This window comes from Magnolia sinica, chromosome 7 (assembly GCF_029962835.1).
Source record: "Magnolia sinica isolate HGM2019 chromosome 7, MsV1, whole genome shotgun sequence".
NCBI lineage: Eukaryota > Viridiplantae > Streptophyta > Magnoliopsida > Magnoliales > Magnoliaceae > Magnolia > Magnolia sinica.
Window position 1 is genome coordinate 82,291,203 of NC_080579.1, and position 27,641 is coordinate 82,318,843.

The following is a 27,641-nucleotide window of genomic DNA, read 5'->3' on the forward strand; positions in this document are numbered from 1 at the left end:
TAATCTAAAACTCTAAAAATATATAAGAAAATATTAAAAATTCGGAATAACTAAAAATAGTATTTTCTTTTTCCTAAAAATTCGTTTCTGAGCTGAAAGGGCGCATTTTCTGATGAAATGGACAGATGTGACCTACTTTGTGGGTCAGTTCACCTCAGATGACATGTTTCAATAAAGATTGATACGTTGTACACCTCCTAGTGATACCTGCATCAAAACTTATAGACAATTTATGGTCCACCTTCTTCTGGCCCAACCATGCTAAGAGTGTATCTTTTACATGTTTTACATCAATAGGGAAAGTGATGGACTGAGCGAAGATAACCTAGTCTTGGGAATGTGTGCTTATTACCGTGCTAACCAACAACAACAATAATAATAAAAGTGGACCATATATATTATTGGAAACCAAGTTCCCTTCATTCCCGTCTTTGTAACCTTATTAACAGGTTGGATGGCTAATAAACATTCCAATGGCTCCCAAAAAGTTTTTAATGGTGGGTAATTAATCACCACTGTTTCCCTTCGGTGTGAATCACTTAAGACTTGGATCTACTTGATTTTTGGTTTCAGGCCCTAAAATAATATTTCAAAATGAATGGACAGCGCGGATTTAATATATATACATCAAGGTGGGCCCCACAGTAAGGGACCACACCGACCTCGGTGTATCCGGGGATCCACCGAAGCCAAGCCTTTTCAAACCTCTACTCCTATCCTCTCACCTCCTTGCAAAAATCTTCGTCTGCACTCCCACCTTAGCACCAGCTGAAGATTTCATCACATTCTAATACCACAACCATTAGCCCATTCCCAAAACATGGCCTACCCACAATCAGTAATAACCATGCCAGTTCTCATCTGCTTCCCAATGGCACTAGGGGCTGCAATGGAGCTAAGAGTCTTCGACATCATAGCTGAAGCCGGCCCAGGAGCGCATCTCTCCCCATCCGAGATGGTCGCCAAGATGCCCACTACCAATCCAAATGCTGCGGCCGCACTCGAGCGTATCCTCAGGATCCTTGTTACCAATTCGATCCTCACCGTCCAAGAACCCAAGGATGGAGAGGGCCCACGGATGTATGGTCTGACGGACCAATCACGCTGCCTAGTATCCGGAGAGGATGGTGTGTCGTTGGCCCCATTGGTGCAGTTTGGTCTACAGAAACCTAATCTAGATAGCTTCAACAACCTTGGGGCCGCAGTGCTTGAAGGTGGATCCACACCGTTCAAAAGGACACATGGGATGGAAGTGTATGAGTACGCTGAAACGGACCAAAAGTTCTGTGGGATCTTCCATGAGGCCATGAGAAATATTGATGTGACTTTTATGGCTGATGTGTTTCAAGTGTACAAAGGTTTCAGTGAAGTGAAGGAGATGGTAGATGTCGGTGGGAGTTTTGGGTCGTGTATCAACCTCATCGTTTCTAAGTACCCACACATTCGGGCTGTGAACTTTGATCTACCTTATGTCATAGCTCGAGCCCCTCAGTATCCAGGTATGTCCTATTCTCCATGTGGGGCCCATGGTTTTGTGATCTATACTGTTGATATGATGGGTCCCATGGATTTATGATCGAAACTGTCCGCATGCATGATGGTTTTTTTTTTTTTTTTTCTTTTTCTTATGTTTAGAAATCAAAAGCTCAAAGATCTTTTAAATTATTTGATCAGTCTCTTCAACACATTCAATCTTGAATTTTATTTTTTATTTTTTCAATTCTTAAGTTCTTTTTTGAGTCTTTTGAATATATTCAATCTTGAATTGAGTTGAAAGCGATTGAAACTGTGGCTCTAATGGGTTTTTGCCATAGTTCAAAAACTCAAAGGCTCAACTTGACTTGAAGTCTACTGAGTTGAGTCAAGTTGAGTAAATCTAGTGAGAATTTTTATTTATTTTTTTTTATTTTATTATTATTATTATTTTAATAGCTATTTTATGTACTTTTCAACAATATTTAATATTTTTAGGATTTTGTGTAGTTTCATCAACTTATTTACAGTGATTCAAGCTTTTTACTAGCTTTGTTGACTCTAGTGTTGTTTTCTTTCCTGGGTCTTTACTGAGTCATGATGAAATTGAGTTTTTTTTGGATTCTTAATTAAAACTGATGAGTTGAGTCAACTCGGACAAGTTGGGTTGATCTTTTTTAGATAGTTTCTAAGTTTTGTTTGGTTGCACCAAATATCACAAAATTTCGTGACATTTCGTGATCAGACAGCCTAATTTTGTGCAAAAAATCATTAATATATTGTGCATCCAAATGCACCCTAAACTAGATGGGGGGTTCATGGGAAATATATACACTGGACTAAGCCATTCTATTGGTTGGATTGCCTGGCCTGCTGATGCAAGGAGGGATGTGATGAGGTTGATCACCGGTTAGCTTCCTTGAATCCATGAAGGAAAAAGTAGAAATAATTTCTAATAAATTGATTGATAATAAAAAATGAAATTATAACCCTTCAAATAATAAGCTCAAACCTATGACAGAGTTTTAGACTCTAACTCTAACTCAAACACCCTAAAAATGTGACTTATTGTAAATAGTAAACTTACTATTTATACACGGTCTCCATTCCTACTAGACATCATAGTTTCCGGCCAAAAAATGTTAAGTATCCAATTTGGCTAAATTATGCTAAATTATGTTATTCTCATAACTTTTCTAAGCCCTTTTTTAGGCTGGGCACGACTCTTACTACTCAAAGGATCAAAATTTATACTCTAAATTAAAACTTACTATTTATAGTAAAAATGAAATTAAAGGGACTTTTGATTGTCGATCGATCAAAATCTCATAAATCCAGTGTGAGCAACCCGACATAGTGGGTTGGTTGGCTAAAGTAGCTTCTCCTACCCAAAATCATATATGATATGTCAAAAAACTCATCCCGGTTTGCGAGATACGACTGTTTTAAGGTTCTGATGATCTGGATCACTTCCGACTCTGATTGGGCCTTACCTAATCCATCTTTGCCGTGAAAGTGTCTGTGACCCGCTTTACATCACCTGCTTTCCATTTGATCACTGTGATGCCCCATATCATAAGACTGGTCGAACAATGCTAATGTCCAATGAATGTGGGGTCCACTAAAATATGTGCAGGTGCATGCTTATTAAATTATAAGGGTAACGTTTCTCAGGTGTGGAGCATGTCTCAGGAGATATGTTTGAATCGATACCATCCACAGAAGCCATTTTCATGAAGGTTAGTCTCATTTTATTTTTCTTTTCTTTTCTTTTCTTTCTTTCTTTTCTCACTAACCTTTCTAATGATAGAAATCATCCATCTATTTTGACCATCGGATGAGGGTCGAAATTTATTTTCCATTGTAGCCATCCATTCATGCATTAAACCCAAAGATTAAAGCATGATCATGCATGCAGGCTATCCTTCACAACTGGGACAATGATCAATGCTTGAAGCTGCTGAGGAATTGTTGGAAGGCATTGCCCGACGGTGGGAAGGTGATAAATGTAGAATGTGTGATCCCACCCATACTAGGAACTGACCACGTGTCGCGCTTCACGACTGGTTTAGATCTACTTATGATGGCCAGCTTTAATGGTGGTATGGAGCGAACGGCATCAGAGTATGGTGATCTAGCAAAGGCCGCGGGATTCGCAGAAACGAAGATTTTTCCGTTGACCAATGGCAGAACCGTCATGGAATTCTGTAAGAGACTTTCGATCACAAGCTAACGGACCACCATGGTGTTTGAAGTGGCTTAGGAGTCTCATACACATGCATGCGACCTGGCCTGGCATTTCTCCTCCTATGCAATATGATTTATGTAGCAGTCTTCTTCTTCTTTTTATTGTTGTTGTTGCTACGAGAAATAATCGAGTATTGTTTGTCTGTTGTTTTAAGTCGTTTCTTGCTTTTCCAACTTGTGGTAGCGAATTTAGGTCATTTTAGAATTTATTTACAGGGATAATTAGGGTTGTCTGCCTTTTGGTCGATATTAGGAATCTGCCCTCTTTTAAGGTTTTTTTTTTTTTTTTAAAGAAAAAAGAAAAAAAGAAAAAGGGAAGGAGGGTGTATATTAAAAAAACAAAAAAGATTTACAGGCACCAGGGTCTCCCGGGGACAAAAAGGGACCATGAGAGCCTCAACAACCCTGTACAGAAAACCTCATAAGAGAACCTAGCCCTTAGATCTCCCTTAACAAGCCTAGACCCATCTTATCTAGTCTGTAAAGACGCCTTACACTAAATGGAAGCTCTGAAATAGAAAGGTACGTCGATTGTAGTTGGGACGTTGCAGCTGCCTTAGCTAACTCATCAACAGGCCGTTGTTACCTTCTCTCAGAATAAGGAAAATCACAAAATTGCCCCTATTTCTCAAATTTCTGATCCTCGTCCACCAATATCTCCATTTCCATGCTGGGGAAGATTTTCCAATGAAAGCGTCCACCACACATTTAGAATCAGATTCCAGAATAATTCGATTATAACCCCGGCTAACACAAATAAATATAGCATCGTAAAGGGCCCAGAGCTCCACTCTATTGTTTGTACCTATTCCATAACCAAAGGAGAAAACAAAGAGAAGGGAACCAGAGGAGTCCCTGCCAATCCCGCCTCCCCCAGATGGGCCAGGATTACTCATAGCGGCACCATTGACATTTACCTTTATCCATCCTTCTTGTGGTCTGGACCAATTCACAACCTAAAATGATTTTGCTTTAGGGGACTGATGCGAAATATTTAGACTCTAAAGAGCAATGAGGTCTGACCGGCTAAAGGACCTGGCTCCAGGGAGGTCACAACTGAGCCTTGCTAGCCACCATTTGATACGGTTGACAACATTATTCATGGTGGGACAAGCATTTTCATAACGAGCCGCATTCCTCGCCTTCCATATCTCCCAAAGGATTAGACAGGGAATGATACATTGGATTATGGATGGACTCCTACGTGGGCGTTGGATGTTCCACCAAGAAGCAAGTCTCTCCCAAATTGATTCCTAGTGGGGAAGATGGAAGTTGAAAATGCAGTTGAAGATCACCCACACTCTGTCTGCAAGGTGCCCACTGATAAAGAGGTGGTTAATGGATTCTAGATGGGGAATTGAAGGAGATTGATCGTGGCCACAATAGCAACATTTAGATGCAATACTGACACCTCTCCTCTAAATTCTATCATCTGTTGGGACCGCCCCTTGAGTTAATCTCCAAACGAACATTGAAATTTTAAGGGGAAGAAGAGGGTTCCGTATTTTGTTGGCCCACTCCATTACCTGGTTTCTTGATCTGCAAATGTTCCAGCCAAACTTAACCGTGAAGACACCCGTGCAGTCGTAAGGCCAGAACCACTCGTCCAGGGCTGTCGATGTGCAGAAACCTCCTGTGTTAATGTGTTGAATAACCTCCTCCGACAGAAGATTGGTGACGCGATTTGGAATTTGAGGACCATCATGATTGAGGACCTCCTTAACTCTAAAAGGAAGAATGTCCGTGGGGATCGAATGGTGGGTGAAGTTTGCCAGGGGGCCAAGGCCTGACCAATTACAGCTCTAAAAGTTCATCTCCCCTAGACCAACATACCATTGAGAAACATTTTCAATCAACTTAGACATTTTAACAACCTGCTTCCATAACGGAGAAGTGCCATACTGATGGACGTACCCAGTTTCAATAGACCGCGGCAGGCCGTATTTTGAAATAACAAAATCATCCCAGGTGCTAGAGCTATTGCTGCATAGCAGCGTCCAAGCCAACTTGAGTCTCACAGCTTTAAGAACATCCTTGAGCTTGCGGATACCCGGACCACCCTCCTCTTTCGATAAAGCAATCCTGTTCCAGTTCAGCCAATGAAGTTTCTTTTTAGCATCCTGCTAGCCCCAGAAAAAATCTACCATTTTCACTTCAATTTTATCCAGAACCTGGGAAGGGATAGTTGCTACCGCCATCAAGTGAATCAGGATGCTACCGAGGATGTGATTGATGAGCATACATTTGTCGGCCTGCGACAGGTAGGGCGTAGACCAGCCCAGGATTTCAATCTTTGCTATCAATGGTTGGAAGAAAGAGCTTCTATTTTTACCTATAATTAGGGGGATGCCGAGATAAATGAAGGGGGCTGACGAGCCACACATGCCGAGGATCCTTTCAATTTGTCTCGTTCTACAAGGAGGGAGAGAGGGAGCATTGTAGAAACAGCTTTTTGAGAGGTTTATCTTTTGGCCTGAAACTAATTGGTAGGAGGAGAGGAATCTGGCCGTAGCCGTAATTAATGATCTACCACCGTTTAGGAAAAGCACCGTATCATTTGCATAAAGAAGATGTGTAACTTGTCTACATCCTTGCTTTAGTTTGAAAGGGGAATAAACACTACTAGTTACTAGATTTGAGAAACCTCTACCAAGGACTTCCACATCTAGGATGAAGAGGCTGGGGGATAGAGGGTTTCCCTGGCACAGTCCCCTGGAAGATTTGAAGAAACCAGCACCTTCCCCGTTGATCAAGGCTATGAACCATATGTTATTCCAACATTTCTCCACCATACTTACCAACAATTACTGAAGCCGAAACGTCCCAGTACCCATTTTAGAAATTCCCATTCAATTCTATCATATGCCTTCTCCATGTCGAGTTTTAGGATAATGTTACCCCCTCGGTCTTTACAACTGATATCTCGGTATATCTCCTGACCCAAAGTGATACTCTCTATGATCGATCTGCCTTTAACGAAAGCCCCTTGTTCAAGCGAAATTAATTTGGGGAGAAGAATGGCAAGCCTAGTAGCAATGACCTTAGCAAAGATTTTATAAACACGGTTGCATAAGCTTACTAGTCTAAAATCTGAGAATCTCTTTGGGGCTGCCACCTTTGGGATCATGCAAATCACAGTAATGGTGAATGCTCGTGGGAAATTGCCCCCCTGAAACAAATGGGTGACAGCCCGGAAGATACCCAGCTACCAACGAAAAAAGCACCAAAGAGGTCGTCCGGGCCTGGGGCCCCGTCAATCAGGATGGCCATGACCATGTCCTTTACCTCTTCCATGGAGGAGAGGTGCATCAGGAAATCATTGTCCGCAGTTGTCAGTAAACTTGGAATATTTGCCAGAAGATGATCATCCTGCGTGTGATATTTTGAGTGGAAGAGCTTTGCGAAATACTCAACCACAGCTGACTTGATCTGGGCAGAATCTGACATGCTTGAACCTGAATCGAGCTGAACTTCAGTGATGATGGCCCGCCTGGATCTCTTAGTGGCTTGTAAGTGAAAATATTTGGTGTTTCGGTCCCCTTCCATCAACCAATTATTACGGGATTTTTGCTTTCAAAAAACCTCTTCCTCTAGTTCCATGTTCGCCAGATGAAGCGTAGCTTCCTAGAGAGAGGACTGACTGATTTAGGTGGAGGCGAGCTGCGCCTGATTCTCCAAAAATGTTAAACTCTATTTGGCAGCCTTGAGATTCTAAAAAACATTCCCATATACATATATCTATTCCAGTCCTTTAATCTGCACTCTAGCTTCCTGATTTTCAGCAAGAGGTTAGTCATGGGATGATCAGATAGGTCCTCCAACCATGTGTCCTTTACCACCTGGTTGTAGCCCTGACGGAGCATCCACATTCTTTAGAAACGGAATGGTCTGGCAATGGATGGGGAGCTTCTGGGAGACACCAGGAGTAAAGGAGAGTGATTGGAGTTTACCTGGGGTAAATGCTCAACATGAAATTGAGGAATACGAGAAACCCAGCCCCCGTTGCAAAAGACTATCAAGTCTAGCCCATACATCAGTGTTACCCACTTGATTGTTGCACCAAGTAAATCTGTTACCCGTGTACCTAGCATCCAGGAGAGAAGCGTTGTCCATTGCCACAACAAACTCAGTCAAACTGCTGTGGTCGTAGTTTCTGCTTCCTCTTCTTTCAGAGATGGATAGGACTACGTTGAAATCACCGCCAATGGTCCACGGGCCCGAGATACTACTGGCCAAAGTGGATATTTCTGACCATAGATTTCTCCTCTGTAGCTTCGAACATTTGGGATAAACAATAGAAAGAAAAAAATTCGATTGGGAGTTGTTAACTTGGACATAAAAAGAGATCATCTGAGAAGAGGATTGTAAAACTGAAACAGATGAGGAGCTGAAAAAGAACCAAAATTTACCCCCAACCTCTGCATTTGAGAAGGAGTAAAAGCCCAACTTTAAGCCAACTGAAACTCTCCTCCTCTCTCACCATAAGTTCCAGGATCGCCATCCACCGGGGTTTGTGGATACGAGTTAGCCTTCGCACAGATCTTAAAGTCGCTGTGTTAGCCACGCCTCTAGCAATCCAAATGATAGTTTTATTCATCAATCACATTGCCGAAGTTGAACTCCCTTCTTTTTAGTCTTCTGAGTCTCCCATTCCATTCCACTACAACCCCAAAATTTCTTCCCTTTGATGTTTTTCTCCCTCCAGTTCCTGATATTTCTGTAGTAGGGGCTCTCCATGATTCAGGCAAGATTCTGGTACCAAGCACCACATCCATCGAACTAGCAACCTATTTGGGCCGAGGGACTGTATCTTCCTCTGAAATCAGATCATCACTGTCTTCCTGTTCTTGGATAAGTCTTTGCTGTAGGTGATCATCACATGGAGAGAATTCTGTCGCCAGGGGAAGTTGGGTGATAGCACTTTGAGCTCCTGTTCGAGCAAAAAAAATTTTTCATGCTACTCGATTCCCTTGGATCAGGGGAAGGTCCATCGTGATGTTCTGTGGATCGATCACTGTATCAAAGACCAGTGTTTTCTAACTTGCCTTTGAGAACATGGTTGCAGGTTGTTGATTTTGATTTATCTCTTTGAAAGGTAACCTTCTCCTCCAGAGGTTTATGAGAGAGTTAACAACTGATCTAGACAGAAAAGGAGGGGGCTTGCTTACGCCAGTATCATCCCGGGTCTGAGGTGGTGTGCTCTGGTGATCCAAGGAGTGGTCAGCACCATGGATCACAGCTATCTCAGCACTCATCCTTTGGTAGTTTGCGAGACCTTGTATTTCCTCCTCAATCATTGTAGATAAAGGGGCCCTGAGGAATCCGGATAGTCCAGCCTGAGAACAGAAATAACAAGGAGAATATCTAGATGGAATATATGTTGGGGGGGGGGGGGAGGGAATTAGGGTAGGATTGACTATTATTTCAGGGTGGGACTGAGTTGCAGGGTCAGGGTGGAAGGTAGGGTGAAGGGTGGCGTCTGGCGCTACTGTAAGGGGTTGGGAGCATTGGACATGGGAGGGCAATGAGGTTTAAGTGGGAGCTGGATATATTGGGGGATTGGTAGGGGGTGGGCTGGCCATTGTAAAGTGTGCTCTAGGTTGGATTGCATTGTAGGGTCAGGGTGGGAGGTAGAGTGAAGGGTGGGGTCAGGCGCTGCTGCAAGGGGTTGAGGGCATTAGCCATGGATGGGCAAAGAGGTTTGAGTGGGAGCCGGAATTATTGGGGGAATGGTAGGGGGTTGGGCAGGTGATTGTAATGTGTGCTTAGGGCTGGATAGGGGGTTTTGGGTTGCGATGGTGGGGTGAATGTTCAGTTGGGAATTTTCACAAACAGGTGCTGGGTAAGGGTTGATGGTAGCTTCATTCTCCTTGAAAGTGGCATCAACCCACTCTCGGGTTGATCCAAAAACTCGGTCATTCTCCTTAGCCATGAGGGTCCTTCCTGCCATAATGCTGCAACCCTTCAATGAAACCCAGGATTGGGAAGGACTTACCATTAACAATGAGATTTCTAGCCTTTAATACGTCCGATCCGGAGTGGAGTTTGACCCGAACTCTAGTAAATCCTTGAAAAGTCCCGTTAACCGCAGCACTATCGATATCCACAATGTCGCCAAATGTCGAGGCTAAGCGTTTTATGGCATCTAGGTACCAAGAATGGGCCGGGATCCCCATCAGGCGAATCCAAATTCCTTGAGAAAGAGCAGACTCCTCCGGGGTCCATACACTAATGTCTGATAGCTCCATCTTATGGTGGAGCTCAAATTCATCTAAGAAAGTCGACATTTCCTCCCGCGATTGAAATTTTATGAGGACTTTATCAACTACTATCCTGCTGAAATCTGCCTTAGACGTAGAGAGCTTTGATGCGCAAAAGGAATCAATGAGATGCAAGATGGAGATCGACACATCTGCCACTTTCACAACCAAGGAAGAGGACAGGGAAGCACGAAGCCTCGTTGTCACTCTGGGATCCGCCGACACCAACTATTTGTCTCCCATCGATTGACTTCTAATCTGTGGATTTTCAGTGCCAAGAACGGTGGTTCGGCCAGGGGGCTGAGGGTGAGGAATCGCCATTTCTCGGTAGGTTCTCACCAGGGGGTGGGGGCGTGCTCTGTTGGCACCAAAGGAATGGGATTAAAATGTGAGGATGAAGAAGCCCCTTTCTTCTGGATTTTAGTGTACGCAATGGAGACAACCCAATCATTGATCCTCCTACCATTAAGGCATCTGATCGCATTGGGGGCATCCTGCTCATAACAAAATCTGATGAATCCAAACCCCAGGGATCAGTTGGAGATCTTATCCATAGGGATGAAAGTTTCGGAGATCTTCCCATACCTCCTAAAAATTTGATGGAGGTCTTCAGCTGAGGTGTCGAAAGTTAGGTTTCCTGCAAAAATGGAGAGATTTGGGGGTGGAGGGGAACACGAGCTGACAGTCTGTCATGGCCGCTCAGTTTCCTCCATTCGCAACATTAAAAACATTCGTTGGCCTCTTTTAAGTTATTTAAAGTAATGCACATGGCGTTTGAAAAGATGGAGAGAAAACCTCATAGCTGATTTCAACTAACCATGTTGGCAGATGGAAAAGCATTATTAAGCTCGAAAATAACCATTTTTCCCTTAAGGGCATTTGTTTTCATAAATTTACCCTATTGTTTGGAGACGGCATACGAGACAACATACCAAATAGTCTATGGAGCCCATCGTTATTTATACCATTGATCATTGTATGCTCATATTTAGGCTATGAGCCAAAAAATGAGATAGATCTGAATTGCAACTGGACTTTGTAAAGGATTAAGCGATGGACAATGTTAAAACCATAAAATATATTTACCGAGTGTAGTTCACTTGAGCATTAGATCTACCTCATTTTCTGGGTCATACCCTAAAATATTGATATGAAAAAATAGATGGATAGTGTGGATGTTTTGCAAACACCATGATGAGCCTTACATAACTCACTGCCTAAGGAACTGGAGTGCAATAGGTGTGACCTTGGCATCATCAACATAATACAACCCTAATGGTGGAGCCCACCTTAATGCGTGTATTGTATATCCACACCATCTAACCTTTTAATAACGTCATACAAAACTGGATGAAGTGAAAGACAAATGTATGCTTGATCCAAAAATTTTATGGCCCACAAGAAAGTTTTAATGGTCAAACACTATTGTAATTTCTTGTGTTTAGGTCCATCTAAGATTTGGATCTGTTTAATTTTTTAGGCATGCCCCAAAATGATTAGAAAATTGGGATGGACGGTATGTATATACAATACATACATCAAAGTGGGCCCCAAGGTTAAGGCAACATAGTATACGGTAAGACCGGGGTTGCACATAATTTACTCCCTCCCATGGGGGAGGGTGACTTGGCTGCAACCATAGAACCAAAGACGTGGAGACCCGAGCATAGGGCCCACCTTGATGTGTTCATCATATATCCACGTTGTCCATCTATTTTTACAGTTTATTTCAAGATATTGTCCCAAAAATGAGTCGGATACAAATTTCAGGTGTACCACACCTCCAAAAGTAGTGGTCATTGAACACTCCCCATTAAAAACTTTCTAGTGTCCACCATAATTTTTATTGAATATCCAACCTATTGAGAAGGTCACATTAACATGGATGAAAGGAGAAAAACAAATATTAGCTTAGATCAAAACTTTCTTGGCCCATAAAAGGTTTTTAATGGTCAATAACCATTATTTCTTGTGGTGTGGTCCACTTGAAATTTTGATTCTAGTTCAGTTTTAGCACCGTAGGTGACAATAAGCTGTAAAATCATATGAATAGCATGGATATACAATGCATACATTGAGGTGGGCGGTTAAGGTCTCACCCACACGGGGACGGGCGTAGATTGGGTACTACCCCCACTAGGATATAACTAGCGTAGACAGTCCTGACGGGGACTTTGTGTCCATTCATTTTGCAACTAGATTTAGGGAATGATCCTAAAAAGGAGGCAGATTGAAGGCCCGATGGACCACACCACAAGAAGCACCAAATATAATGATGCCCACTGTTGAAACATTCCTAGGGCAAACAGTGATGTTTATTTGCCATCCAACCAGTTCATACGCTCACAAAGACCTAGATGAAGGGAAAACATAATATCAACTTGATCCAAAACTTTTATGGCCCCCAAGAATTTTTATTTTTTTTAATCGTAGGCACTTAATCTCCACTATTTCCTATGGTGTGGTCCACTTGAGATTTGGATCTGCCTAAGTTCTAGGTTAACAAATGAGCTGAAAATACAGATGGATGGTGTGGATATACAATCGGTACATTAAGGTAGGCCTCATGTCTTGGTCATGGAGGCATTGGCTAAAGAGGATTGACGCTCTAAAAATTCAAGGTTCCTTCTCTTTTTGTCATATCTCAAGGGAGGTGAATGCCCTGGCGGATGGTTTGGCGCGTTTGGGCAACGGTTCTTAAGGGAACACCGTTTACTTCGACTTGTGTGATCTACTGACTCAGATCAAAGGGCTTATCTTCTTAGATAAAACAGGGCTGGGGTCCATTAGGAAGAGGTCCTAATAGTCAGTTTTGGGTTATTCGTTTTGCATAGTCATATGATAGGCACCCCCTTTTGGTGGGGTGCTCGAAAAAGATGTCCAGTTCGTGTAAAATTTTCCTTTGTGAATTGAAAGTTTCTTATTAAAAAAGAAAAAAAAAGAAAAAAAAAGGGTAAGCCTCACGTTAAGGGCATCAGTATATATACCAATACATATTCCCCTCTCTTATGAGAGTCGAGAGAAATTACAATTGGTTGATTTGACTTTTGAATGACATATTTGACCCCCCTGCACGTAGGGCCCATCATAATATTTGGGAGAAATCCACTCTATCCATCTATTTGGATTGCATTTGTAGGCATCTCACCCACTACAACCAAAAGTTCAAAGTAGTATTGAGGGTTCCTAGTCAAAATTGGGAGCCACCGACGAGGTAGGCAGTTGAACTGCTTACCACATGGACGAAGCTTGCACATTATTACTTTCGAGTGTGAATAGTTCTCCAGTCTTAAAAACTTCAAAATTATTGAGAGCTTGCGCAGTCTTGCACTTTTCTCTTATTAGCTCAAATAGCGTAAGGGAAGTAAATGACGGAATTTTTTTTTAAACATGCCTTTGGGGTTTCTGGTTGTTGATCTGAATAGGAAGTTAAAAAACCTTAAAGGAGCATCTGGAATTCCATCTGGGGAATCCCCCCGACACTATTTGAGCTCTTAAGAGCGAGGTACAATATTGTGCAAGCACTAATTGATCTTACAGTTTACAAGATTGAAGAGGGTTTCACACTTGAAAAGAGTTTAGTGTTGTCATCTATGGAAAAGAGATGAATTACAAGTAGAGTTACATACTTATCATAAATTATGATAAAGAATAGTTCGTCTTTTCTTTTACCTCTTAACACAAATCACCTCATGTCTGCTGGCAAATGTATCCTTTTTAGAGTACACATCTTTATCCTTTCTTGAAAAAGAATGGAGAGAAGCAAATCACATTATGATAACTTCATACATAGGGAGAGGTTTGCATGTCCACATGTGGATAGGGTGAGAACCGTACATAAATGCATATACATTCTATGAACTGAACATAGTACCTGCACATGAAAATGTGAAACTTATGAATTGATCTGTGCCTCTATAATATCTAAATCGAAACTATATTCACACATGCAAAGAAGAGACATGAATTACATTGCATAAATATAATAATAGAGAATGTAAATTTGGTAAATCCATCAACTTGTCAAATTCAGAAAATTTGTATTGGATTTGGAATTGGGAAATTTTAAAGTCTAATATACGATGAAATGTCTTGCCTTTTTCCTGAAATAGTTTTACAGAGAGTTTCTAGTCTTTAAAAAAAAGTATTTTTTTTCAATTAAATAATGAAAATCATGCATGCATAACAAATCCACGTGGCATATGCATGTGTAAGCTAAGGCATTCATCAGGTGGGCCACCATGAATGCTTCGAAATCAGCCCATTTAGTTTAGTGGGCCACAAGAAGATGACAAACGCACTTGTTACATTAATAAGTTATCATTGATAAACAACAAAAGAAGATAGGAGCATATATGTATTGATTGCGTTGGTAAGTCATTAATAAACAACATGCAAATATATGATATTTTCATGGGACAAAGTAGGGCCACTTCATATGACTATCTGGTCTTGCCAATGATAAGATCTGAAAATAGAATATTTTGCTATTTCTGATTTATATAACCAATAATTTTCCACAACAACAGAACATAAAATAAAAATGACCCTTTCAAGTTCATATATAGTTTCCTAAATATAAAATGAGAACTTAAAGATTATATATAACCATAGAACTACATATTACGGGACTGTAGGCTAGAAGATGAAAAGAATTTTGTGATCTTGATGGCCTATGACTACACCAAAATTCATTTAGGAACAGTTTTAAACCGTTCCTAAATGCTTCAGGAACAGTTTAAAACCATTCCTAAATGAGGATGAGGCATCGCAGAAAAACAGGAATGGTTCAGAACCGTTTTGGGTACCATTTCAAAATTTAGAAACGGAATTTTAGGAATAGTTTTAAACCGTTCTAGTGCCAACGGTCTTGAACGCAATTTTAGGAATGGTTTTAAACCGTTCTTAATGTAACTGTTAGATTTTAGGACGGAATTTTAGGAACAATTTTAAACCCTGATAAACACATAAAATTTAGGGTCAAGGGAAATAAATTAACAAAAGTTTATTGCATTCCATCAAAATAGAGATTAATCCAAAGAAAAACATAAGAAAATAATGTGCTTGAAGATATTTCATTGCATTTGGATGCACTATCACATTGAATTACAATTATTAAATTTTGAGTCCCATGTCAGCATTCAATTCAAGTTGCCTGGCCATCTGAAGGCAACCCTATTTTAAATCATTAAGGAAGAGTGTTAAGATTCTAAGGAATATTGTGCACTTATAGTGCGCACTTATGGAACTGTATGAAAACACCCTTTGTAGAAGCATTTCTCTATAACAATATGGCAGAAAAACTAGTAGTTTAATGAAAGAAAAGGTCTCACCAATGAATATAAGCTACTGGTGTCCATAAAATGTAGAGGGCCTGAAGCAATTCTGTAATATGAAAATGCTAGTCAGTCCAAACTAACATGCACAACCGTTAGAGAAGTTAATGAAATGAATGAATTACACATAAATAAACCAGAGAATTTGAAACCAATATAAACTTCAAAAGGCCAAGAGATTGTGCTACCAATAAGTTCAACTTTCCTATTAGACTGTACAAAATTCATTTCAGGTAAGAGCAAACTATAAATGATACAAAATCTACTTGTTTCCTAGAGTACACAAGTTTACAAGGAAAAGTCCAACAAGAACATTAACAAACAAAGACTACTTTCCAAGATGCCTCTATACGAGCCTTACTACACTGTGCAAATGTTTCAAGACCTGCCACCTGATAAACCATACCCAGCTGTAGTCATATCAAAAGGCTTTATGGGTTGATCCATCATACTAACCAGCTGTAGAATGTCTTGCAAATGTCTTAACATATTTGGGCACCATTTTAAAACTGGCTGGAAACACTCAGGAGGGAATTCAGAAGTATTGTGACGCTCTAAAGATGGACAACCACTATGCCGTAATCTCACAATCTCTTCGATTCTTGTTTTATTGGTATGACCTTCATATATTTTATATTTCACAGCAACCTTGTTAAATCTTTGTGTTTCAAATCTAGCCTATATATTATAATCTTGGGGTGGTCTATTATGAGATGCTGCAATATGATTTGGCTCTTAGCTGCTACGAGAAAGCTGCACTACAAAGGCCTATGTATGTTGAAGCATATTGCAACATGGGTATTATATATAAAAACCGTGGGGACTTGGAATCAACTATTGCTTGCTACGAGAGGTAGTTCACTGCTTATCTGCTCTCATATTTGAGGTCGTAAATAGTGCATGACTCTTGATGCATTTTGATTGATATTTATCTTTAGTGATGGACGTTCTGCTATGTCAGGTGTTTGACAGTGTCTCTAAATTTTGAGATTGCCAAGAATAACATGGCAATAGCCTTGACAGACTTAGGAACAAAGGTGGGTTTCATTTCAAGGTCCTACATAGTAAGTTACCAGAATATCTCCATATAGCCAGATGTTTGAGCCTAGATGTCGAGAACGGAATATCTCCATATAGCAAGTTACTGGATAAATCCCTACAGAAAACAAACCAACAAAAATTTCAGTTATATCCTCCATTACATTCTCAATTGCATCAGTCCCTTGTTTTTAGTGTATGAGAAAAGTGGACATATAGGAAAAACACGACCAATGGTCCATATGCAACACATGTAAATGGCCTAACTAATGAGTGGATCAAATTGGTTTTTAGGGTAAGGCATGTTGATGGTGAGACCCACCTGATGAATAGCCTTATCATGCACACATCTACTACAACGATAACCGTCAACCTCATGTGAGAAAGCATGCATAGCATTTCTCCTTCAAATCATTATGTTCACAGCTATAATAGTAGAGTCACTTTAAGGCTAACTTTGACATTGGTAAGCTTTAAGGAACATATTATTTGGTAGCAAGACACGCCTCTTAGAAAACATGTGCCCTTCTAAAGGAAAATGTTGCATGCCTATTGGTAATTCCAGAGCTTCCTATAAGAAAAGAATTTAGGGAACAATTTACTGAAAATCGATCTTTCATTCCATTCTGGACTCAAGAAATTGCCACTTCTAGCATGGCAATAATAGAGAAATGAAATGGTAGAAACATATAAAAGAGAGATGAACACAGTTCATATTTCTAGGGAAAATATACTTTATAGTCAAATAAATGAATAAAGTAGTAGAATTCTTGCTAATTGTAACAAAGCAGTGGAGAAATGCAACCCATTTGTAAAACAAAATCAAAGATTCCCTAGTCTGGAAACTTGGGTCACTAATTGGACTCCCAAGCAAACCAAAACCATCTTTTTATGACATTCAAGTGAAGAAAATTATAGAAAATTCACAGAATTAGAATAAGAACAACTCATGTTGCAAAAAACTGACATTTAAGGTGTAAGTTTTTCCCAGAACAAAAACACCAACTAGATCTCAAGGCCTTTTCTTTTCTTTTCTTTTTTGTTCTTTTTCTTTTTTAAATGAGAAAATGTTGTGCATCATTGGCATTGAAACAAAGGAACTATCCAATCATCAATAAAACCCTTGGTAGTTGGGGTGAATTTCAATGCACTATCAAATTGAATTGCAAACATTGGTATAATAAAATGGAAATAACTAAACTACAATTTCCTCCCTTAGCAGGCAGGCATGCAGACATATGGATGGAATGGACTCTATTGATCAATAATTCTCTGTGGACTATACAACTTATCTGAATCAAATAATCATTCCAACCAAAAAAAAAAATACACTTAGCAAAGGAAACAAAAGAGGAAACATACTCACCCCATACTCACAGATGGCAATGGTTTTAAGAACCACAAACTCACAGATGGCAATATACGAAAACAACATGATCCCTGCTAGCAGCAGTTGCACTGCTCCATGTGGACATGCCCTGGCCAAGGAATCAGGGCAATCCACTCATCAGGTTGGTCACACGTCCTCAAAAGAAATGGATGGTTAAAAAATATTGATCTCTGGTCCACATTCATTGTACATGATTGGCCCACATGTATCAAATGACATGTGTCAGTGTGAGAGCCTAGAAACCACACCAATATGGATTCTTTCACATTTCTCAACTAGGAGCTCCAAGAACAGTAGCCCAATAAACAAAGAAAGGGAAACAATAAAAAATAAAATAGAAAAATAAGTTGTAACAATCTATCAAAAAAATTATAATAATGATGTCTCTTACCATTGCTAGTACATGCCTTGATAAATCAACTCGTCTAAGTCACTGCCTATTTTTACACCAATCATGCACCCTCTTTGTCCTTCATATACCACCATTAAAACAAAATCATTATAATAGAAGGAAAAAAGAAAAAGAAATTAAGAGAGATCTTTTATGGGTTTTATTTAAAAAGTTAAGAGAGAAAAATTCATATATGTGTGTATATTTCAAACGAATAGAATTGGATTGGATTGGATCCTTATATATGTGTCAAATCTAGTTTTTAGTGAAAAGTCACTGCCACCATTATTTCATCCCTTCATCTGGAAGTGCCTTGGAAAATAGTTTTATAGAATGCTTTTTTTACAACATAATCTTTTGTTCGCTTCAAGTACCTTGAAACTTAAAGGAATAATATTCCGGGGCAGGGAAAAGGAAAACAGAATTCACCATTCAGGATTCATTTTCCATGGTATCCCATGAAATCACCACATAGACAATCATCGTCAATTTGAGGTACTTCCATGTACTACCAAAATGAACCATTTCTAGACATTTTTCATGGTTTTAAGCATTAATATCAAACTAAAATTGAACCTCCTTACAATGGCATCTTGAGCTTTCAAATTCTCCATATTAAAATTCCATGCACTGATTCCACGAATGTACTCTTGTTGCAAGACCCAAAGAGAATGAGTGCAAGAAATTCCAAGTATATAGATAATATCAACATGATTAGCTCCCAGCTATTAGCACTAGTGTTTCATAACAAAAGCCCAACAAAGAGACTGGGTTGAAAACCATATATTTCATAACAAGAACGGTTTCATCTTAATCATTTCATTACTTTTAAACTTTTCATCAATGATATAGTTCACAAGTAAACATATCTATAACCTTCACCAACTAATGGAACCATACTTCGCCAACCCCTGTTGATAAGCAATATTTACTGGTCAGAAATTAAATCAAGTAACGAAACAAACAACCACTGTCAAAATCCAACTACTAGAGTTATATATAGTATAGGATCAGTAGGCAATGCCCCTTGATTTAAAAAATAAAATAAAATAAAAACCTTTTTACATGTGTCGAATGTGATGAACAGATATACATGTAACACTTGCCATAGATAAAATGAAGAAAGTAAATTCGTAACCCTCCAGCTCAGGTGACAACCCATACATATTGTGGCCCAAACAAACTGATGACAGGATCATTAAAACCATAGGCCACACTGCTCAAACGGTTGAAGACTCCGCTTCCTAGAGGGCTGGTTTCAGATGTTGGTGCACAGTATACCTAGCACATCCCTGAAAGTTCAGCAATATCAGCCATGAGCTAGATTCTTGAAAACAGAGGTCAGAGGTCCTAAGTAGAGGCTTCTCACATCTGGTAGCTAGCGGCCGCTGCTCTCCCTACAAGCTGAAACAAGGGTGTAATCTAGTTTCCCACCTATTGTACATGGATGACACAGTCCTTTTTCTCAACGGTGGTAGAGTCTCGATTAAAGCAGTGGCTAATTTCCTTTCCTCCAATCAAGCCGCTTCAGGCCAAAAGATCAACCACTTGAAGAGCTGCTTCTATCACTCCTCCTCTCTTCCTGTTAGCCGAACAAGAATCATTGAAAGAATCCTTAGTATCCCCAGTTCTGTCTCCTCATTTACTTACCTTGGTGTCCCTCTCATTAAAGGTAGGTCCACGAATGCTATCTTCCAACCATTAATTGACAAGATTGAAGCGAGGATTCTAGGCTGGACGGCTAGGTATCTATCACAGGTGGGTAGACATACTCTCATAAATCATGTTCTATGCAGCATCCCGATTCATTCAATGGTGGCAGCGATGATCCCATCTCAAGTAGTAGCAAAAATTGAATAAAAAATGGCAAATTTTTTTTGAGGTTGGCATGAAGGCAGGAAGAAGCTGCACTGGTTGAAATGGAATAAGATCGCCTTGCCCAAGGGAGAAGGAGGGCTGGATAGTAGAAAGCTGAAGGACGTGTTGAAAGCCCTTAGACTGAAGATGGCTTGGTCCGTGCTTATCTGGGACGGTTCTAACCTATGGGTGAATTTTATGCACTCCAAATATGGCCTTGCTCGTCTTGATACTGCGGGTAACGCACAACTAGTGAGTGCATCCCCGCTATGGAAGCATATAGTGAGGACAACTCCTATTATTATCAGCAACGCACAATGGCACGTTAGACATGGGGATTTGAGTTTTTGACAATGTAATTGGAGCAGACTCGGTCCTTTTGCAGCATGCATTTCTCTCCCGATCCCCCCAGATATCCTTCGCCTTAAATTTCAAGATATGCTGCATCACGATGGCTTAGACCCGGCTTCTCCAGTGATCAATTTCCTATCTAGCGATGTAATCGACCGTATAAGAGCTGGGGGTTTCTGCACGTCATTTGACTCTGATTATCTGTTCTGGCCGCTCGATCGAACAGGTAACTTCTCAGTCAAGTCCACGTGGAGTCTATGTAGATCAAGAGGTCTGGAAACTCCTTGGGTGATCAAGATTTAGAGTGATGTCATCCCCCCGAAGATTTCTGTTTTCATCTGGCATTTGGTTCAGGGGGTTATCCCTGTTGAAGACAGAATCCAAAGTAAGGGCGTCAGTATTGCTTCAAAGTGTGTCTGTTGTGATTCAGAAAACTCTTTCCCCTAAACGAAATCCCTCTCACATCTTTTCATCAACGGAGTTCTAATGGACAAGGTATGGACAGTTTTCAAAGCCATTTTTAATCTTCATATTCCCCACCAGGGAACCATCATCGAGAAGCTTCACTCATGGTGGAATATTCAGCTCCCAAGTGGCGTTTCATACAGTCTTTAGAGTCTCACCCCCTGTTTAATATTTTGGGAATTATGGCGGGCCAGGAACGCTGCTAAGTTTAGTGGAATTACTCCATCGGTGGATGGAGTGGTGGGTCGTATCAAGTGGTGGATGTCCAAATTAGGGAGTGCTCTCCCTAGCCCAATGCTGAATAGCAGATCCGACCAGTCATTGTACCTCTGCCTGGTATCCCGGCTCGGCCTAGCGGAACTAAAACAGCAAAGATCATTTATTGGTCCAGACCAACCATTGGATGGGTGAAAGTAAATGTAGATGGCTCTACATTGGGTAATCCATGCCCTTTGAGAGGTGGGGGGATTTGTAGAGATTCGTTAGGCTCTTTTCTTTTTGCATTCTCCTCTGGATATGGGCCTGACTTAAACAATAGAGCTGAGCTATGGGCATTGTATGAAGCCATGAAGATTTGCGTCGGTCAAGGGTATGCTCAGATCCAGCCAGAATCTGATTCGAAATGCGTGGTGGACGCATTCAATGGGATTTCCTCTCCAGCTTGGAAATGGGGATATTGGTGGTCTTGAATCTCCTCCCTGAAAAATAGGGGCAGGTTTGTCATTTCTTACATCCTGAGAGAGGGGAGCAGCCTAGCTGATGGCTTGACAAAAATAGGGGCGGGAATTCAAGTTCATACGGTGTTTCACTCAGTGAGGGACCTCCCGTCGGCCATCAGGGGTATGTATATATTAGACAAGATTGGCATGGGCACAAACAGAACATCCACCTCTAATTCCTAGTGGGGGCTCCCTGGGGTATTTTTTGGGGCTTAAGGCTGCTTACAATAGGCTCTCTGGGGTATATTTTGTTTCCCAGGAAGCCCAAATCTCTGTACAAATTAGACAGATCAGTTTTTGTAACTTTCTCCATATGAAATGAAAATTTAGATTTTTTTTTTTTTTTTTTTTTTTTTTTTAAGATTCTTGAAAACAACAATTACAACTAATGAAAGAAATCATTTTAGGTGCATGGAAATTAAAAAGAAAAAAGAAGAAGAAGAAGAAGAAAAACCCCCACAAATTATACCCATCTAAACATGGTATATAAATTTAGCAATTTAAAATGTGGACATGAAAAAAGTAATAGTTATTTTAATCAACATAGTTCGAAAATGAATCAACGTTCTTTTCATTAAGCAAATAAAATTTCAGCTTTCAAGACCAACTGCTACTTTCTAAGTCTACAATACCATAGCTTTCAGGATTAATAGCTACTTTCAGGACTAATTTACACACCAATCCATACCTCAAGTGGTAGACTGAATGAAAATAACCTCAATTCCTAAGTAGGGTGTGGCTAACAGTAGGGGTATGTGTACTAATGTATTAACTAATTTTATTTTATTTTTAAAAATAGTCTAAAAGACTATTAAGGATTTCAAATATGTGGAAGTCTCAAAAGGGCATAAAGGAATGTTTCTTCAGATGGCCCCTGCAGCATTAGAATCTAAATTCAAATGATTATCTAAGATGATTTAGCCCTGCGTGGTAGCCATGGTATGATTGGCACCATTTTCTATCAAAACCTTAGAGATGTATGAAAGGTGTGTAGGCATTACGCAAGCATCATGTGGCACAATCCAAACCATTCATATAAATCCCATGGGACTCTAAATCCCACTTTATAGTTGTAATATTCTCACTACAGGGCAATTCACAGCTATCTTTGTGAGAGTAGCATATTCAGAATCCCGGTATAGCCATCTTTATAAGGTTAACATGATTGGGATCTTTGGATTTTTAGGCCTGGTTACCATTGGTCATGCAATTAAATATAATGCATTCCAACTGGCATTTATGAATGAAAGCCATCTAACTTACACAAATTGTGAAAACTTCTACACCAACAAAAATCAATGTAAATATTGTGAAAATGAACAAATATATTTTCTATTTACCATGTGCTCTGTCCTACAAAGTTCGATCCCTTGTCAGCATTTGCCATAACCTATCAGGACAACCCAATTCATGTAAGGCCTGGAGGAACGATACATTTCTCTCTACAAGTATGAGTATAGTATACAAAAAATCATGTCATCATCTTACCTTGTCTATATCATTTACACGGATCTCTGAGCATACAGAAACACAACATTTTCCCCGGCCACGTGCGCCCACGTTGCAATGACTTTGTCTTTATATGCAGACATGTCCTCAAACTATTTCACACAGTTGCCTAAATTGCCAAATCTGTACTTTTTCTTTGTCATCTCAAAATTACATCCTCCCAAAACAGAAATGCTCACTGATCAAGTTGCCATGGCCTTAAATTTTAATAATTAAAAAAAAAAAAAAAAAACCTATTTTAAGGAACTGCTCTGATACCACTTAAAAAGGCCTAGCTATATGTCCTAGAGGGGGGGGGGGGGGGGGGGGTGAATAGGACTATGCCAAATTAAAACTTTAACAGCGGAATATAAATGAATAAAGTAAATATAGCACTTTAAACAAATCACATTACGAAAATGTAAAGCAACCTCAAATAAAGAGATTGATACCAATGTTATTCTAAGGACAACCTTGCACCATAAAAACTAAGGGTTTATGGCAGAACAACCTTACTAGAACAATTTGAATATCAAAAACTCAAATTGAAAGGAAATAGCAAGAAATAAATTTTAAGAACAATTTGAATATCAAAAACTCAAACTGAAAGGAAATAGCAAGAAATAAATTCTAAACTATTACAACATTCTTCACAATGCTTGAAATGTAAATATTACAACATTCACATCCACACATACATCCCACAAATTTGAATGATAAAAGAAATAAAAATTAAACAAACATTCAAATCATAAGACATAAAGAATTATAGTGGTTCGCCGTGTGTTCACCAATTGTTAAACAACAGCCACACAGCTTGCTACTCCACTCCTAATATCCTCATACAGGGGATATTAGCGTTCACTATGAAAATAGGTTTCTTAGGTTCACTTAAAACCTTCACAATTGTGTTCTTTAAATGGGCTTACACAATTCAAAAACCCCAACCTCTGAGTTTTCTGGCTCTCCTCAGATAACCAACAGATTGAGATATTTTTGGCTTAATCTCAAATAAAACCAAAAGCATAGAAGATTTACAAAAATGCAAAATACCTGGATTTCTCCTTTTGTAGTAGCCTGGAAGAACCAATCGGAGTAGAAGTTCGAATATAGAAGTTCAATGTCCAATACTCACTTTGAAATGGTTCTAAGTTCTAATTGATTTTAAATTAAACCAAGTTGGGCTAGCTCTATTTGATTTTGATTCCAAGAAGTGAAATATCCTAATTCCTCTTTCAAATTAGATTGGAATGCAAAAACAAAATCAAATAAGAAAAGCTAACAAAAGAGAATATTAAATATGCACAATGTAGCTTAGAAAGAACACAAACTTATCTCTCAGAGTGATGCTTTGATTTTACTTGAATTCGATATAAAACTCTGAAATTTGTGCTCTATTTATAGTTGCAGAAATTGCATCTATGACTGGTCTTGTGGACACTATGACTGGTCGTAGGACAAACTGCATTTTAAAATTTTGAGCGCGATCAGATAAAACTGTTCCACGACTGGTCGTAGGCCTTACACGACCAGTCGTGACACCTCCACGACTGGTCGTGACCATCCTACGACTGGTCGTAAGGCACCAGGTTTGTTCGCTGTAGTTTGAGTCGAAGATCCTGGACTGGTCGTAGGATGAGTTATGCACTGTTCACACGACCGGTCGAATAGAGTCCAGGACTGGTCATAGCTTAACCAAAAAATTTTAAAATTTTACAACAAACTTACGACTGGTCTTGAAATTTCTTGGACTGGTCGAGGCAGTTCTAGGACTAGTCGAACAAGGTTCAGGACTAGTCTTAGAACAGACCAAACACTTATAAAATGATTTAATTGAGTTATGTATACAAAATGACCTACCCTAAGGTCAATCTAAGGTCATTCATACCTTAAATGTGAAGTATGGACATTGAATCTTCATTTCTTCAGATGATGGTTGACCTTTGAAGATTATGAAGCTTTGAGATCTCTACATGATGTAGCTTGAACTTGAGATCTTCTAAAGCTTGGATTTGTCATTCTTGAGTTGTACTTGATCTTGAGTTGAACATTATCTTGAGTCTTGAACAAGCACTCGTCTTTTCGATGTAGCTTTAAAAACTTTGAACATTGAAGCTTACAGAAGTTGACAAAGTACTTGACCTTGCATTTCTTGAAGTAGATCACCGTTCTTAACTTGAAGCATTGTGATGTAGTGTCTTGAACATATAAATCAACATGCTACACAAGACACAGATTGTGTTTTTGGTACCACAAAATTTGACAACTAAAGGAGCAGGAAACCATAACACTTACAGTTATCACCTAAAAAACTGGAATACAAAGTCTAAGAAAATGAATAAAGTGGTTAGGATTATTCAACCAATTTGATCTTGGTCTTATGACTTGAGAACAGTAGGTTGCACAATTAGTTGGTTTTATTTGGGCTTACATATGACACATACAATTTCTGAGTGCATCTGTATCAGTTTGTCTTCTTTTCTTTCTTTCTTTTTCTTTTTTCTTTTTTCTTTTTTTTTTTCTTTTTTTCTTAATAGAAAAAAAGGGATAAAGGTTGAAATTCCTCTGTTACTACCTAAACATGAATAAAAAAGGAATCTTTTAATAGGCACCTGTTGATGGACATTAGTCATGGACATTGTCAAATGGAGAAACACCTTAGTTGTTGCTAAAACAACAACACCATTTGCATGCTGAAGCCTATCCTCAAGGAGATTCATTATGTCAAATATCTCATTGCTATATATCTGAGGGGATATATCTAGAGACCAAGTCAAGTAAAAGACACTGAGCCCATTCACTGAAGTCCCTAATCCTGTGAAAGCACCAGGTAATTTAGATGGTGTTGGTATATTTTGGTGAACCATTTTATACATGAAGAATACTTTATTATATAACTCAATCTGAATGACAGAAGATTGAATCCAAAATGACCTATACTTTTGCAACACGAAATTAGTAGGAATGGCAGCATGATAAATCCTACTTGAAAAGAATAGCAAGAATCTAATTTCGCAATCACCTTGATAAAACCAAGCTCGTAAATTACGATCACCATCTAAAAATAAAACTGGGGCCTATGGTTTAGTAATCCAGACCATTGGTCTATTGTGCCCAACAAAGGATGGACAATGACCCAAAAATATCCTCAACGGGAGAATCCTGCGATTTCAATTAGTGGCCTACACAAGTACACATATACAGTTAAGAAGATAAATACATCAATGGTATGCAATAAACTAAAAATTTCCCAACTGTTGTACCTTACATATGATGCAAACAGGTCGTTGTTCTATGATTTTATTGGCTCTCAGATCGGATGTCATGGATAGTTTGTTGCTAATCAAGCTATGCTCCGGGCCTATTCTAGTACTAGAACTAGAAAAAGGATGCATGCCTCGGAAAGAGAGGGTGTAAATATCAGTTCCCTGGCCCACACATTGCACCTCAATATGCAAAACTCCTAGCAAAATCAGGAAAGGATTCTAGATCCTCTGCCCACCTGTTTGACGGCGTGGATATCCACTACGCATACACTAAGGTGATCCAGAGAGAGAGGCATGTTATAGTGAGGAGGGCACGACTGAGAGATCAACGTACTTCCTCTTGCGGGCCTTCTCGGACTTTAGCGTGTTCTGGTGAGAAGGAGGGCAATGGCCAAGAGATCAGCATCTTCAACCAGCAATGGAAATGGAAGCCAGATCAAGAGAGGCCGGAGTGGAAAATGGAGATCGAGAGACGTTGGAGAGAGAGAGAGAGAGAGAGAGAGTTTTGGTCGGTTATTGAAAGGATGAGAGAAGAGGGGAGAAGGGTTTTTGGAGAGAAGAGGCGGGAAGGGTTTTAGGAGTGAAGAGGCGCGCGGGAAACAAGAAGCACCATTTGGGGAGGGCGCGCGAATTGGGGGTAAAAAGTCAATTTTAGTCTTTTTTTTCATTTAAAATGAGTGGTGGTGGCTTCACTGTACATGGGCTGCCACATAAAAACACCCCTGATTTCCATCTACAGTGGCAGTTTGTTGTGGCCGCCTGTGATAAAAACGCCCCTAATACTGGTATTTTTGTAGTGAAAACCCAATTAACACACATATACATAACATCATCAACTTCGACTTATTTTGATGTGTAATATAGATGGCAGTAAAGAAAGCAGAAAATAAGCTATATTTTAGGTAGTACACGAAAATAGCAAATCCAGCCATCTGCACAATTGTGGGATTGTAGTACATGACAGTGATTCTTGTGAGTTGTTGAAATGCCTACACATGAAAATAGCAACAATCCATTACAGAGTGCATAGAAATATCGATGCATGTGACGAATTAACACACACAAAATAGATCCACCATCGAAACTTCCAACAACATTTTTTAAAAATGGCGAAGCAAAAATGCCTAAGATTTTCACATCCATGACAAAATAACAAAACCCAAAAGGCCAAAACAGCCCTATCCTTTTGAAAATTTAAAAAATTCAAAAAAAAAAAGTGAAGGAAAATAACTTACCAGAAGAAAAATATGAGAGATACCAAAACATTGATGACAACACACAATAACCTGTATGAATCAAATTCAAACCAAAACAAGCCAAACCAAGACAAATTAAGACACACCTAAAACAACTCTACCCT

General features: G+C 39.6%; 1 protein-coding gene and 1 long non-coding RNA gene across 3 annotated transcripts; one reads left to right on the forward strand and one right to left on the reverse strand.

Annotated features, from left to right (window-relative positions):
* The first annotated feature begins 450 nt into the window (after positions 1 to 450).
* On the forward strand, positions 451 to 3,969 carry LOC131252157 ((S)-scoulerine 9-O-methyltransferase-like). Its single transcript, XM_058253028.1, has 3 exons — positions 451 to 1,499; positions 3,148 to 3,212; positions 3,392 to 3,969. The coding sequence occupies exons 1-3, from the start codon at positions 821 to 823 to the stop codon at positions 3,704 to 3,706; spliced, it is 1,059 nt and encodes a 352-aa protein (XP_058109011.1). The 5' UTR covers positions 451 to 820; the 3' UTR covers positions 3,707 to 3,969.
* A 14,942-nt stretch (positions 3,970 to 18,911) lies between these two features.
* On the reverse strand, positions 18,912 to 26,872 carry LOC131252158 (uncharacterized). Of its 2 annotated transcripts, XR_009174218.1 has the most exons (4): positions 25,628 to 26,273; positions 22,868 to 23,233; positions 19,193 to 19,427; positions 18,912 to 19,046 (listed from the first exon to the last, which is right to left on the reverse strand). It is a non-coding gene; the product is annotated as an uncharacterized LOC131252158 (long non-coding RNA). The 2 variants fall into 2 exon arrangements; XR_009174219.1 differs by lacking the exons at positions 18,912 to 19,046; positions 19,193 to 19,427 and adding an exon at positions 26,518 to 26,872 and having other exon boundaries at positions 22,625 to 23,233; positions 25,628 to 25,830.
* Positions 26,873 to 27,641: the final 769 nt, after the last annotated feature.

Bases quoted from the DNA above. Each gene is read 5' to 3' on its own strand.
- LOC131252157 (XM_058253028.1), top strand. From the start codon at position 821: ATGGCCTACCCACAATCAGTAATAACCATGCCAGTTCTCATCTGCTTC. The intron at 1,500-3,147 runs GTATGTCCTATT...AACGTTTCTCAG, and splicing joins TCGAGCCCCTCAGTATCCAG to GTGTGGAGCATGTCTCAGGA. The intron at 3,213-3,391 runs GTTAGTCTCATT...TCATGCATGCAG, and splicing joins CAGAAGCCATTTTCATGAAG to GCTATCCTTCACAACTGGGA.